This window comes from Cnephaeus nilssonii, assembly GCF_951640355.1.
Source record: "Cnephaeus nilssonii genome assembly, chromosome: 16".
Lineage (NCBI taxonomy): Eukaryota > Metazoa > Chordata > Mammalia > Chiroptera > Vespertilionidae > Cnephaeus > Cnephaeus nilssonii.
The window spans coordinates 61,244,264-61,259,146 of NC_137087.1; the positions used below are offsets into that span (position 1 = coordinate 61,244,264).

Below are 14,883 nucleotides of genomic sequence, written 5' to 3' on the forward strand. Positions count from 1 at the left end.
TTTCTGGCGAAGTTTGACACACCAAGCCCAAAAGGTTGCCCATCACTGGTCTAGACATGGAATTCACTAAACAGCCCCGAACCATCGGGTTGTTTACCACAGCATTCCCAACGTCGCCCTCTCTCAGCTGCCGTGCACGGGGCGCATTGTCTTGGATGGCGTTATCAGCTCGGGACACCCGCCATGAATATTGATCCCCAGCTTGGTACAGCCGTCACTTGCCATCAGGGCAGGTCAGGGTGGAGCATGGAAGCAATTTAAAGGCAGCGCTCAGGCGGAATGCTAATGTGGGAATGCACACCGCCTCCATGCACGGGCGGGGTGGGGTGGGGCGGGCGGGGGGAGCTTGCTGGACACGGACACCTTGGGTATAAATACAGGTGTGAGGATGTGAGCGAGTCAACACATCCCCAAATTGGGCCTCCAGGCAGGTGGTCAGAAAAACAATTCCCCAAGGCCCTCTCTCCACGCACCAAACTGGAGAATCCAGGGTGTTCTGGGGCGAGGGGTTTCTCTTAAGTGGGTGAGTAAGGGGGGGGTTCTATTCCTCCATGTTTGTGGGAGACACCTCGCCGTTCCTTCTGTGTCAGCTATTTCCAGAAGCCAAGTGCTGAGGGCGAGGGCTCCCATGCCCTTACGCTGCCCTGAACACACGTGTCAGAGATGGAGGCACAATAAAGGGCGAGCGCAATTTAAAAACAACGAAAAGGAGTTCTTCCAGACCCGCTGTCTTAAAGCACGAACCTGCCTTCCCAGTGCGGCTTCTCCTGTCGGCTCCTCTCCTGTGTTCACCTGCACCTGCCTCCAGGGAAAGTGCTTCGCCCAAGCAGAGAGGAGCATTCACTTAAACAAAAAGTCTGAGCGTTTATAACGTGAAAGTGACCCAGGCTGGGGCCTTGGCTGTCCTAACCGTCCCTGTCCCTCTGGTTGGGGGTACGGGGCGGGGGGGGGGGGGGGCCGCTCCGGAAGTCACCCCACCTTCCCGTGAAGATGGCCTCGCCGCCTCTCCCAGGTGGACACATGGGAAGAGGGACCTTGGAAGCCACAGAGGCCCCTTGGAGCGACCTGAGGAGGCCGACCTCTGGCCTGAGGACTGACCTGGCCGAAAAGATGAGCGCGTTGTTAAGAAGTACAGGGGGGGGGGGGGGGCGGAGATCAGTGCGGGAGGGAGGGAGACAGAAAGGGAAGATTAAAGAAAGGAAACAAGTGAGGACGGAGTGAGAAGAGTTGTGGAAACGGAAAGCAAAGTCCCCTCTCTGTTTCGGGAATGGTCTGCGGCCGCCCCTGGGCCCGGCCCCGCTGTGGGACCCCGGCCCCGCTGTGGGACCCCGGCCCCGGCCCCGCTGTGGACCCCGGCCCCGCTGTGGGACCCCAGCCCCGGCCCCACTGTGGGACCCCGGCCCCGCTGTGGGACCCCAGCCCCGCTGTGGGACCCCGGCCCCGGCCCCGCTGTGGGACCCCGGCCCCGGCCCCGCTGTGGGACCCCGGCCCCGGCCCCGCTGTGGGACCCCGGCCCCGCTGTGGGACCCCGGCCCCGCTGTGGGACCCCGGCCCCGGCCCCGCTGTGGGACCCCGGCCCCGCTGTGGGACCCCGGCCCCGCTGTGGGACCCCAGCCCCGCTGTGGGACCCCAGCCCCAGCCCCGCTGTGGGACCCCAGCCCCAGCCCCGCTGTGGGACCCCAGCCCCGCTGTGGGACCCCGGCCCGCTGTGGGACCCCAGCCCCGGCCCCGCTGTGGGACCCCGGCCCTGCTGTGGGACCCCGGCCCGCTGTGGGACCCCAGCCCCGGCCCCGCTGTGGGACCCCGGCCCCGCTGTGGGGCCCCGGGGCAGGGCAGGTGGCTTTTCCCCTGGTTCTCACAGGTGGGCCCCCCTCTGGCGGGAGGCGGGCACTTCCGTTCCTGATTTCCTTCTCACGCACAATCCATCTGGGCTTGAGGAGGGGGGCCGGCCTGCACTTCGGCCGGGCCGGGCTTTCAAGTCCCCAGGGGACCCCCGTGGCCGCCCCTGGGAGGAGCCCCGAGGTTTGAATGAGAAAAGCTACAAGGCCGTGCGAGGCCCACTCTCCAACAACAGGAGGGATCCGCAGCCCAGCGCTTTGATGGGGTTCCCCGCCCCTGCCTACCCTACCTGCTAGGACAATAGTAATTGCCAAGCCTTTGTTCGGCACCCCAGGGGGCGGGGAGGAAGGGCCCTGGGTTAGGGGTGCTTCTGGGCGGAGTGGCCGGGAGAAGCCCGGGGGAATGAGAGCACCGCCTGGGCTCCCGGCGGTGCCCCAGGGACAGGAGGAAAAGGGATGCTAAGACGGGCGGCTGGGGCGCTCCCCCCAGGACTGATGTCCACTCTCCCCCAGGACTCGGTGCGGCCCGTGGGCCATCTCAATGGTCTCGGCCCCTGACCTCACACGCAAACCAGACAAACATCTTTAACCTTATCTTCTTGGGGCTGGGAGTGGTGGAGGTCATAACAATCCACCTGCTCCCCAGAGGCCCAGTTCCTGTTGTAAATGACCACATCAGGCTGTGGAGGCCTGCAGGGTGCCAGGGCTGTGCTTGATGGCTCAGCCAGCCAGGTAGCCACCCTCACCGGGCTCACCGGGCCCACCGGGCCCACCAGGCTCACCTGGCCCACTGGCTCTGAACCCCAGACCTGCCAAAGTCTCCACAGCCGCGGGCCACCTTTGCGGGACTGGGATCTCTCTCCAAGCCCCGCCCTGAGGTGGAAGGGAAGGCCTGGCCCAGGGCAGGATTTCGTCTTCGGTTCCGGGACAGCAGGAGGTGCTGAAAGGTCCTGTCCAGGAGAAGAGGACTGGGCTTGAGTCCAGACTCTGCCACCAGCCAGCAGTGTCCCTGGGCAACTCACTTCTCATCTTTGAGCCTCAATTTTCTCATCTTTAGAATGGGGATACTAGTCTCTCCAGGCCGCGCCCACCTCCCCGGGATGCTCTGAGAATCCCGAGGATACAGTGAGCTCGCTCAAGCCCCACGGTTCTGTAAACGGTGAGGACGCGAGGGCCCAAATCCGGGGTGTCCAGGTCTCAGGCCATCGCTGTGCTTCGCTAGCCAGGCAGGCGGCGAGCTGAGCGCTGCCTAGAAGTCACCAGTCCTGGCCTCCACCGCATCCCCAGCGCCAAGGCGGGGGGCTTCGGGGAAAGGGCGCCAGCCGTCTGTGCGTGTCTGTGGGGCCGGGGATGAAAGCGCCCAGCCCTCCCTCCCCCGCCCCCCGGTAGTCGCTGCGGTGGGGCGGAGGCGCGCGGGGCCGGCGCGCGCACCGAGGCGCCCTGGCCAAGGCTAGCGGCCCGGGGAGGCGCGGGCGGCCCGGGGCTGCCGGTAGCGCGCCCTGCAGGTGGTGGGGGCCCCGGCCGAGCAAGTGCCAATCGGCGCGCAGCCCCCCGCTGCTCTCCCCGCCCCGCCTTCCCGCCCCCTCCCCAGCTTCCCTCGGCCGCCCCGACCCTCCCACCAGCTGGAGACCGCGGACGAGCCACGGGAGAAGGCGAGCCGGAGCGCGGCTGGCGGGCATGCTGGCCTGGCAGGACGGCGGGGCCAAGGCGGCCGCCTCCCCCCACAAGATCTCCTTCTCCGTCCTGGACATCCTGGACCCCCAGAAATTCACCCGCGCGACGCTCCCGGCCCTTGCGCCCGGCTCCCGCGAAGCCAGGAAAAGTTTGGCGGAGGCCGGAGCGGGGGAGGAGGCCGGCTCCGGGGACCCGGCCCGCCCGCGCGAGCCCCCTGGTAAGGATGCGGGGAGGCCCGGCGCAGGTGATGCGATGGAGAGGGGTGCGCGCGTGGCGCGGGGAGGAGGGGGCGGCCAGGGACGCGGGAGTGGCCCGGAGAGGCGGCTCGGCGAGGGGGAAGGCGCCGGGCGAGGGGTGGCCGCCTTGGAGCTGGGTTGGGGCCGAAGGAGGCCGCCAGGAGGGGGGCTTGCCGCCGAAGCCCCCTCCCAGCGCCCAGCTCTGATTTGCTCGCGGTGGGAACGAACACCCGCGTCCACCCGGCCCAGCCTCATTCAAACCCGGCGTTTTGCGCTCCGCCACGTGCCAGGAGCTGCTGGAGGCTGCGGCGAAAGTCAGAAAAACGTCAGAACCTCCAGACCACGGCGTGACCATGCCCCATTTTATGGACGAGGAAGCTGAGGTTCACCCTGGAGGTCCTAGTGAGGATGGGGTCAGGGTTAGCCTGGTGGCCACGGCCAACTCCTAGGAGACACCTGCAGAGCCACTGCCCCCCACGCTCACGGGGGGGGGGGGATGATGGGGAGCTTTTAGTCTTTTCTCCTCCACCCCCCCCCTTATTTAAGAGAGTGGAAGGGAAGGAGAGAGACAGACATCCTGTGAGAGACACACACCGATTGGTTGCCTCCCGCACGTCAGGGCCGGGGATCGAGCCTGCAACCGAGGTACCTGCCCTTGACTGGAATCGAACCCGAGACCCTTTAGTCTGCGGGCTGCCGCTCTGTCCACTGAGCCACACCGGCCAGGGCTCCCATCCCTCTTGGGCTTGCTCCTCACCGGTGGACACCTGATGAGGGTCCAGGGACCTGTGTGTCTGGAAGGACAAAGGGCACCAGGACCCTGGGGTGGGGGGGGGCGCGGGCGCGAGGCTCCCTGGAGAGACCCCATGGGTCAGAGGCGCAGGCTGGGGGGTGGGGGAGCTGGATGCACGCATCCTCTCGCGCCCCACCCCCCAAGTTTGGCGCTGATTGTCTGGGGCTCGGGGCGCCTCTGGCGGCCGCGCTGGGCCCCGGCGGTCAGCCTGGTAATTGTTAGGATCGCCCCTCGGAGGGGCGCGCCCCGCCCCCGCCCCATGATCGATATCCTATTACTGGCCACCGCGTATCTCCTGCCTACAGCTTGCAGGTACCGGCTTCCAGCCCTTCCCCTGTCTGATCCTAATATTGCTCGATTAAAACTTACCTTTAATAGATGACATCTATCGATCCACCCGCACAAATCTGAAACTCTATTAACGCGCGGGAGCGAGGCGATGGGAGAGGGGCTCTCTCCTGGAGGCAGGGCCTCGGAACTTCTGTGGTGACTGCCGGGAGTCCCGACCAGAACGGGGGAGACGCGGCCCTAACCGCCCTGGGCGTCCCCACGTCCTAAGGTGCAATGACCGCCCCCCCCCAAGGCTGTCCAATAAGATCATTATTTTTTCTTAATGCGGATGTCATTCCTTCACATTACACATGTGGACGCCTACTGCGTCACAGACGAGTGAAAGGCAAGGGGTACTGCACCCCTAACACTGCCCCCCTACCCTGCCCCCCTACACCGCACCCCTACACCGCACCCCTACACCGCCGCTCCGAGAAGGGCCGGCCAAGCTGGGCTGGGGCTGGGCCGGGGCGAGCTGCGTGCTCTGTGGGGGACCGAGGAGGTGGCGGTCTGGACCGGCGGCCGCGGCTCCGGCCCCGGATAACCGCCCCCCGCTCCCCTAGATGCTGCGGACCCGGGCGCGGCGGCGGCGTCCCCACTGGAGTGCTCGGAGGCCGAGGAGGCGGACGAGGACGAGGACCCCGAGGATGCGGGCGGGCGGCGGCGGGACCGGGCGGCGAGCCTGCAGGCGGGCCCGCCCAGCTCCCCGGAGGCGCGGCCCGCGGCGCTGGCGGCGGGGGAGTGCGGCGCGGGCGGCCGGGCGGGCTCCCCGGGGTCCCCGCAGCCGCGGCGCCGGCGCCCCGAGCCCAGCAGCGCCCGGCCGCGGCGCGCGCGCACCGCCTTCACCTACGAGCAGCTGGTGGCCCTGGAGAGCAAGTTCCGCGCCACGCGCTACCTGTCGGTGTGCGAGCGCCTGAGCCTGGCGCTGTCGCTCAGCCTCACGGAGACGCAGGTCAAAATCTGGTTCCAGAACCGCAGGACCAAGTGGAAGAAGCAGAACCCCGGCGCCGACGGCGCGGCGCAGGCGGGGGGCGGCGCGGCCCCGGCCGGGGCTCCCGGGGCGGCAGCGGCGAGCGGCGGCGGCGGCGGCGGCGGCTCGGGGGGCAGCCCGGGTCCCCCAGGCCCGGCCGGGCCGCCCTTCCAGACTTTCCCCTCCTACTCGGCGGCCAACGTGTTCTTCCCCGCCGCCGCCTTCCCGCTGACGGCCGTCGCCGCCGCCGGGGGCCCCTTTGCGCCCTTCCTCGGCCCCCCCTACCTGGCCCCCTTCTACGCCCCTCACCTATGAGCTCGCACCCCGCGGGCCTCCGCTTCGCCGGGACCCTCAGTGCGTGGCGTCGCCGGAGGCCCCCACTCGGCCGCGGGGCACCGAGGCGCAGGGGCCGCCCCTCCCGGTGCGCGGGTGCCTGCGCGCCCCTTCCCCGCCAGGGGGCGCCGCCAGGGGGGCGGGGAGAGGCCGGTCCGGGGCGCTGAGCGTCTGAATCCACGGAGGCCACGTGGTCAGCCGTCCTCAGGTTTCTCTCCTGTTCGGTCAGGCCTACCCGCCCCCCCCAGGGTCCCTTTGGGGGGTCTGGGCGCCGCCACCTCCCGTCCATCCGGTCCGCCAGCTGCTCCCCCGGGACCGGGTCCTCCAGGATGTTAGCGCACCCGCAGGGCGAGGAGCTCCCCGCTTGGCGGCTGACGGCCCCCCTTTCACATGGGGTCACTGGCCCAAACCCAGGGGTGTCTCCCCGGGACCCGCCGAGGCTGGGGGCGCTGGGAAACGGACACGGACGCTGTTTTCAAAGCGTGAGACTCATTGTCCGGACGGCCTCTCCGGGAGGCCTGGAGGCCTGGAGAGCACGCAGGAGGCGGCACGGGGCGTGGCAGAAGCGCTCCCTGGGCGCGCGGAGCCGCTGGGGACCAAAGCACATTCCTCCCGGGTCCCACCGCAGGCGCCTGCCTGGCCGGCACCCACCGCCGCTGTGACCATCTGCCCACACTTCCTTCTCCGTGACCTGGCCTCGCCTGCGTTGTTGGACTTCTCCTCTGGTTTTCTAGGTGATGTGGTTTGTGGCCAGCCCACAGCTCAGCAGCCCAGGCGTCCCCGAGCAACGAGGTCATGTATGTTTTATTCTCGCCTTTGCTTGATGGAGGCCCACGGATATCTACAGGAATACCATGCTCCTCCTTCCTTCTCGGTAGCCTGTGCCATTCATCATTACCTTTACTGTCAATGACTGCCTATCCAGTAAAGCACACTGCTGGTAGGAACCCGTAATGCTATTGCCATCTTTTTGTTTTTGTTTTTTTAATTTCAGAGAGGAAGGGAGAGGGAGAGAGAGACACACATCAAGGATGAGAGAGAATCGTTGATCGGCTGCCTCCTGCACACCCCCTACTGGGGATGGAGCCGGCAGCCCGGGCCTGTGCCCTCACCGGTAACTGAACTGTGACCTCCTGGTTCATAGGTCGGTGCTCAACCACCGAGCCACGCCGGCCTGTCACTATGGTGATCTTGAAATATCCAGTTCTGTTATGATCAGGAATGATAGAAAATAGCCTTCCTTCCTCTCAGATTAAGTGCAGACTTCATATGTACGTGACCCACGAGATGTGAACACATCTATTATTTAATTATGTACGATTTACCGCTTAGACCCTTTTCCTTCTATTCTGAGGGAGAACAGTGTCCCCCGACAATGCACTGTGCTTTCTAAAGGACAGGAGGTGCCGGGTGAGATACAAACAGGCAGGCACTGCAGTAGAGAGGCGATTCCTTCATTCATTTTCACACACTGATCGACCTCCTTCAGAACGATTCTTGGTTTCTCAAAAGTCACGTCCGTGCGTCCCGGCAGCCCAGGGGACAGAGGCGAGACCGGAACAAGGAGCTGGATTTCCCTAAGATGTGGGCCGGGGGCATCCCTCTCAGGCACCAGGACCACAGACTCCGGTAGAGAGGAGGGGGGGGAGGGGGGGCTGCTTGTGGACCAGCGCGGGTGCTGTCATCCCGGCTTTTCCCGCACCAAGGCGCTCTAGCCGAGCCGTGCCCCAGGGTGTGACCGTGCTTGCGCTGTGTTCTAGGCCCGGCGGTTTCCACCCGCACCCTTAGACGCAGCCTGCTGAGGTGCCTACAAATGCCTTTTGTGAGGGCTTCTCCCGGGAGAGTCTCCCGCCGCCTCTGAGCAACGCCTTGACTGACTTTGTGAAGACCAGACGCTGTCTGTTTGCATCCCCTCCCCCGCCAGCTAGCATTCGCAAATAGAGGGGATGTCTCCCCGAGCCTGCTTTCTCATGCCATCCGTTTCAGACCACAGCTGCACACACTGCAGCTGCGCTCCCAGGCGGTATATACAAGCAACACCCTTAGGGTCATTTCGTAGCACAAGCTAAGCGGCTTTACAGAATTGTTATCAGTGGCTGCAAATTAAACCAGCCCCTACCTCCCAGGTTCTAGGGCATTGTGAACTCCTAGGATCACTCCGCCGGCTCCGAAGAGTCCCTGAGGAGCCCTGGCCCCGTAGCTCAGTTGGTTAGAGTGTTGTTCCTGTGATCGACCCATGTCCCCCGAGGTTCAGGGTTTGGGCTCTGGAAGAGGGGCCGCACGCAAATGAAAGAGACGAGGACAATAGGCGGTCTCCCAGAGTTCCAAGGTGCTAAGGTTGCAGGTTCCATCCCTGGTCAGGGCACATACAGGGATCAATGAACTCATGAATAAGTGGAACAACAAATTGATTTCTCTCTGTTTCCCTTCCTCAGTCTAATCAATGCATAATCTTTTTTTCTTGGTTAATCCTCACTCAAGATTATTTTTCCATTGATTTTTAGGGAGGGTGGAAGAGAGAGAGAAAGACAGAGAAACATCAATGTAAGAGAAACATTGATTGGTTGCCTCCTGCAAGAGCCACCCGCCGTATTCACCAGACCTTGCTCCTTCAGATGACCACTTGCTCCGATCGATGGCACATGCACTTTCTGAGCAGCACTTCACAACCGTACGGAGAAGTGGGAAATGGGGTCTCTGAATGGTGTGCCTCAAAACAAGAAAAGTTCTATCGGGACGGTGTCCACAAATCACCTGAAAGACGGGGGAAATGTGTAGCTAGCGATGGACATTACTTTGAACAAAGCACTTTTGAACAAAGCACTAACCAGTACCCACATTTTTAACCGGTATCCGCGTTATTAACCGGTACCAGTTAAAAATTCGCATTGACCATTTACCGGTTAATAATGCGGATTTTGTCATCAAAGAAAACACGATAATTTCAAGAGAAACATCAAAAGTGCTTTGTTCAAAGTAATGTCCATCGCTAGCCGCACATTTCCCCCGTCTTCCAGGTAATTTGTGGGTACCGTTCCGATAGAACTTTCCTTGCTTTGAAGCAGACCATTCAGAGACACAATTTCCCACTTCTTCGTACGTTGTGACGTGCTGCTCAGAAAGTGCGTGTGCCGTCGATCGGAACAAGTGGTCATCGGAAGGAGCAAGACAACAAAATAGCACACACATCAAATCGCATGTGTATCAGCACACGTGTGACTCCATCGATGGGAAGAAATCCGCATTATTAACCGGTGCGCCTGGTATCAGTCTAAGAAGTGGGAAGACACAGACTTCGGGAAAGAGAGGCAGAAATAAGCCCCTCCCCCGCCCCACCCCCGAAGAGGGAGGAAAACCCCGAGCCCACCGCCGTGGGGAAGGGGGAGAGAGCTGCCAACACCGAGGATTGGCCGCCGTTTCCTCCCGGCGACGGTGACGGAAGGCACGGCCGTCCCGCAGTGTGGTCTCACTGTCCATCTCCCGATGGCGATGGCATTGCCTGCCTCTTCGTACGCCCACTGGCCACTTCCGTACCTGTCTCCTTAAGTGCTTCCTCAGATCGTCTGCCCACAGGTCACCCCCTCATGTGCCGGTCGGTTAACTGAGTCTTAGGGAGGTGACTTGTCCAAAGTAACCCACATTACCTAGGAAACAGCCTCCGCGAGGCCGGGAGGTGCCCAGGGCCACGCCGCTAGGAAGAAGAGACCAGAGCCTGAGCCGTGGGCCTGAGAACTCCAGAGGGACTTAAAGTGTACGCGGGGCTGCCAATCCTGTGGAATATTTGATTAAAATCTTTAAGAATGACCTGAGAGCTGTTTGGGCCTTTTGTAGTTCCCTGCACAGCGTCAGCACTTGGACATAAAGGTGATTCTATAGTCCCCGCCCCCCCCTCCTCGCCCCCTGCACAAAGTGAGCCCCTATTCTGTGCCAACACTGTTTGGGGTGATGGGAGTTTATTGATTGATTGATTTATTTCTGTTAAAATTTGTTTGTATTGATGGGAGAGGGGGAGGGAGAGGGAGGAAGACGACAATTCCAGGGAAGCAGAATCGCAAAGGACGGAGAAACTGCTCCCGAGAAGGGCAGTTATACATCAGAATCAAAGGAGGGGGCCTAGGGGTTCCGTGAAATCCACTGGTGGCAGACTAAGGAGGCGGGAGGAAGCAAAGCGGGAAACCTCTGGGATTGGCTGACGAGTAAAATGATAGACACATGCTTCTTGCACATGGGTGGGCCAGGGCAGCTAACATTCGCAGCTCGCAGCGCGTGGAGATGGTATGGGAGACATAACAACGAGGGGCTCTGTGGTCGCTGCTCTGGGGGAGGTTGTGCCCCCGGCGGGGCTGGGAAAGGAGATTGCTGGGACCTTCCAAAGGTTTGTTATCTCAGGTGCAGAGAGACAACAGGTGGGCTCAGTTCCGGGCAAGGCTGACCTTTGGCAAGGAAGATGCCGGCCGAGGACAGGACCACCCGCCACCACTCACTTTCCGGCCGTTTCAGACCATCCTGGGCGGGGGGCGGGGGGGGGGGCACGTTAGCGCCCTGAGTTTGCACGGCCGCACACAGGCCTCCCCTGAGCTTGCCAGGGTTCGTATGTGGCCCCTTTTTCACCCACAAAACTTTACTGAAGTTGAAATGACTGGAGAGGAAATGTCACCTTTATGAGTGGTGCCCAGCGTCTGCGTTGCCATAGAAGCATTTGTTTTCTTTCCCGCCCTCCCAGATGGAGGGCATCGATAGGAATCAACTCCGTAGGAAACACCGATGCCCGGGCTGCCCCCTGCGGCAGGCGGCTCTGGCCGTCTCATTTCGAACCCTCTGCTTCGGCGCCGTCTCCGTGCAGAGACCAGCCAGTCCCCGCTCCACTCACTGGGCCACCCGCTCTCCTCTCCGCCAGCCCTGCCTGAGACGTCCTGACGTTGAACGTGCAGCCAGTCTTCCGACCCAGCAATTGCACGGCGAGGACTTTAACCCACAGATACGCCTTCGTGAAGGGTCGCAGACAAGGTTACTCATTGAGACGCTGCCCAGCACGATTGAACCCGCCCCGCTGTCTGCAATGTGGGGCCATTAACGCGGCTGTACACAGATGGCAGGGGCCCGCCTCTCCTGGGGCCTCGGAGCGCACCGGGTGCGGCGGCCGCGGTCCAAAGAGCCCATAGAACCCGCAGGTGCCGGTGCCAGACAGCGGTGAGAAGACGGACGTGTTTGTGCTGGCTGCTGTGCACGCACCGTGAGAGGAAGGACACGCAGGAAGCTAACACGCAGGGTTGTCCGCACGGGCGTGGGCTGGGAGGCGTGGGCTGGAGGAAGTCTTCCCGGGGAGGGCTTTTTATTTTTTAATTTTTCTTTTATTTCGACTCAGAAACAAAAGTCAGTCAGTTTAATCAATGCGATAAATCAAACCTGAGGTGGCAGGGAAGCGTGCCATTTCTCAGCCCTAATTTAAGGATTTAATTCATCGTTATTACTAAAATCCTTCTGGGGGAGAATCTGTGCCAAAAGAAAAGAGAAAGCCCGGATGCCTCTATGAAGGGCGTGACAGCCACACATGCAGCGTGCCTGGGCCTGCACCCCAGGGCTGGGCCACCAATGCAGAGCCTGGGCCTGCACCCCAGGGCTGGGCCACAAATGCAGAGCCTGGGCCTGCACCCCAGGGCTGGGCCACACATGCAGAGCCTGGGCCTGCACCCAGGGCTGGGCCACACATGCAGAATACCTGGGCCTGCACCCCAGGGCTGGGCCACACATGCAGCGTGCCTGGGCCTGCACCCCAGGGCTGGTGCTGTCTGTGTCTGTGACTCGACTGTCCGAAATGGTGAGCAACGCGTGGCAAAGTCCTGAGCAAACTAAACCTTCAGTGTCTTCAACAAAGAGGAAAGGATGTGTAATAAATACCACATTCTATTTGTTTAATGGCGTTTAACTCTGAAATCAAAAAACACCTTAAGCCAATCTATTTAAGTCAACAATTTGAGGAGAAAACTTTGAATTAGCTTACATTAATTGATTATTGTCTTTACGATAGTTCAACACCAAAGACTCAGAATTCGAGTTCTCCAAAGAAAAGTAACAAACGTTACCCAACTTTGGGCGCTCCGAGTTAGCCTTCATGCGATCCATAAAACATCGTTGCAAAATACACGGGGCTTCGTAGTCCCCGAACAGATAAGGATGTGAATATTTAACCCGCACTTCAGGTTTCTCTTATTTTATTTTTAAGCCAATGAGCAATGTAAATATTTTCCAAATAAATGTTGCTATTGACTCACTACTTAACTTTTGGTAAAAAAAAAAAAAATAAAAAAAAATAAATGTTTACTTCAACCATTTTTTGTTCTGAGTTGAAGTTCTTTCTGCTGATTAAATATCCCGAGCAGAGAGCATGATGACCCCTGGCTTCTTGGCCACCCTCCGCCCTATTTCATAAGACCGGCTGGGGCCTTGGATTTCCCCATCGTAAAAAGTTAGGTCTTTACAGCTTTTCAGCTTTAAAACCTATTATGCACACGAATCTGTAATCCACACGGTAAAAACAACAGTCATTATGTTCCCATATTAAGAATTAGCTGACTTTTCAGCTCCAGGAGCCAAGTCTCTTATTAATCATTGGCTATGAGTTGACTTCCACAGACTTTACCTCTAGCTGGTGAGCCTCACAGGCCAGGCCGGCCGCCATCCCTCTCCTGGCGTTTTCTCTTCGCTCCCTCCTCAGCCTTCTGGGCCCACAGGGTCCTCCATCTGTCGTCACCACCCCGAGGCCCTCTCAGGGGCCCCGCTCCGGACCCAGCCTGTTCTAGAGCTCAGGCCCCATGCTCAGAACGGACCAGCCCTTTTCTCCAGCACGCAGCTCTGTCCACGCAGCAGGCCTTTTCGAGGGAACAGAATCGGAGGGGAAGGGTTTCTCTGTGGGAAAACCACCGAGCGCTGGCTAGGTCTCATTGCCAGCCGTTCTCCTGGGCGTCAGCGGGGTTTTCCTCTTCCATCACCCCAAGCCCAGGCACAGGCCGGCTCCGCTAGGAACCAGCGGAGACAAGCTGGACGACGAAGGGAGAAGGAACACCAGAGGCCGGCATAAGCCAGACATTGCCTTTCTGGCCACAGAATAACTGAGCGTCGCCTGTGTAAGAAAACGGAGAATTCCTTCCTTCTAGCCCGGCCGGTTTGGCTCAGTGGCTGAGCATCGATCCATGAACCAAGAGGTCACTGGTTCAATTCCCGGTCAGGGCACATGCCCAGTGTGTGTGTGTGTGTGTTTGTGTGTGGGGGGGGGGGGGTTGGGGGGAGGGTAGGAGTAGGGGGAAGTCGTGCAGGAGGCAGCTGATCTTTGACGTTTCTCTCATTGATATTTCTCTCTCTCATTGATGTTTCCATCTATCCTGCCCCCTTCCTCTCTCTGTAAAAGAAGTCAATAAAAACATATTTTTTAAAAAAGAATTCTTTCCCTTTAAATGTAGCGGCTGCTTCTTCCCATGGTCAGAGTTGCAAGGTTTCCGTGCACACCTGCGGAAGGTGCGTTTCCCGGCGTCCCCCCCTCGCTAGAGGCCCGCACGCTCTCGCCTGGTGCGAAACCTCGGCAGCTTTGGCCCTGGACACTCCGGGGACGTGTGCTGACGGAACTGGGGAAGTCACTTTAGGTGTGGGGCATCTGCTACGGGGTCAGTCTCTCTCTCTGTCAGCGTCATGGCTCCCGGGTAGTTCAATATTGGGACCTATGGACAGTTTTTAAAAAAAATATATATTTTATTGATTTTTAACAGAGAGGGAGGGAGAGGGATAGAGAGTTAGAAACATCGATGAGAGAGAAACATCCACCAGCTGCCTCCTGCACACGCCCTACTGGGGATGTGCCCACAACCAAGGTACATGCCCTTGACTGAAATCGAACCTGGGACCCTAGAGTCCGCAGGCTGGCACTCTATCCACTGAGCCAAGCCGGTTAGGGCTATGGATAGTTGTTTTTTTAAAAATATATTTTTATTGATTTCAGAGAGGAAGGGTGAGGGAGAGAGATAGAAACATCCATGATGAGAGACAATCACTGACCGGATGCCTCCTGCACGCCCCCCACTGGATCGAGCCCACAACCCAGGCATGCGCCCTTGACTGGAATCGAACCAGGGACCCTTCAGTCCGCAGGCAGATCTCTATCCATTGAGCCAAACCAGCCAGGGCTGTGGATAGTTTTTGAGGCTCGAAAATCTCGGCAGTGTCCGGGCTGCCACATAAAGCACATGTCAATGGAGCCGTTTGTTCTGCTTCTTGGCTGAAAACAAGCTGCTTTCAAGTCTCCGTCTCCAAGGCCAAGTTCGGCTGGAAAACAGCGGTTAGGAGAGAAACGGTAAGATATTACCCTGCTCTCTGTCCCTGCCGCATTTTTCCGATAAGAAAGAAGAGATAAAACCCAGACGTTCTCAGCAGTTTCTTGCTCACGGAAGCACTTTTGTTAAAGAGCACCTTATCTGTGCGTCCCCGAGCGTTCCAGCCTGTGCCACTCACCCGCTGGCCGGCCCGCCCCCCGTGTGAACTCAGGGGCACCTGCTCCTGCCCGCAGAGGCATGGCCTGGGCCCCTGGCTTTGCAATCATGCCAAGAACTGGGCTTGGCTTACAGACCTGCCCGGGTTGGAAGAGCAGGAACCTGGGAGAAGATTTCTCTCTGGCCCCTGGGGCAGAACCAGCTAACTTCCAGTAATTAATCACACTGTTCA

The 14,883-nt window shown here is 60.2% G+C and overlaps 1 protein-coding gene across 1 annotated transcript; it reads left to right on the top strand.

Moving 5' to 3' along the window:
- Positions 1-3,515: 3,515 nt before the first annotated feature.
- On the top strand, positions 3,516-6,156 carry NKX1-2 (NK1 homeobox 2; the record flags this gene model as incomplete). The annotated part of the gene is made up of 2 exons (XM_079794209.1): positions 3,516-3,729; positions 5,435-6,156. The coding sequence occupies 2 exons, from the start codon at positions 3,516-3,518 to the stop codon at positions 6,154-6,156; spliced, it is 936 nt and encodes a 311-aa protein (XP_079650335.1).
- Between the last annotated feature and the right edge of the window lie 8,727 nt (positions 6,157-14,883).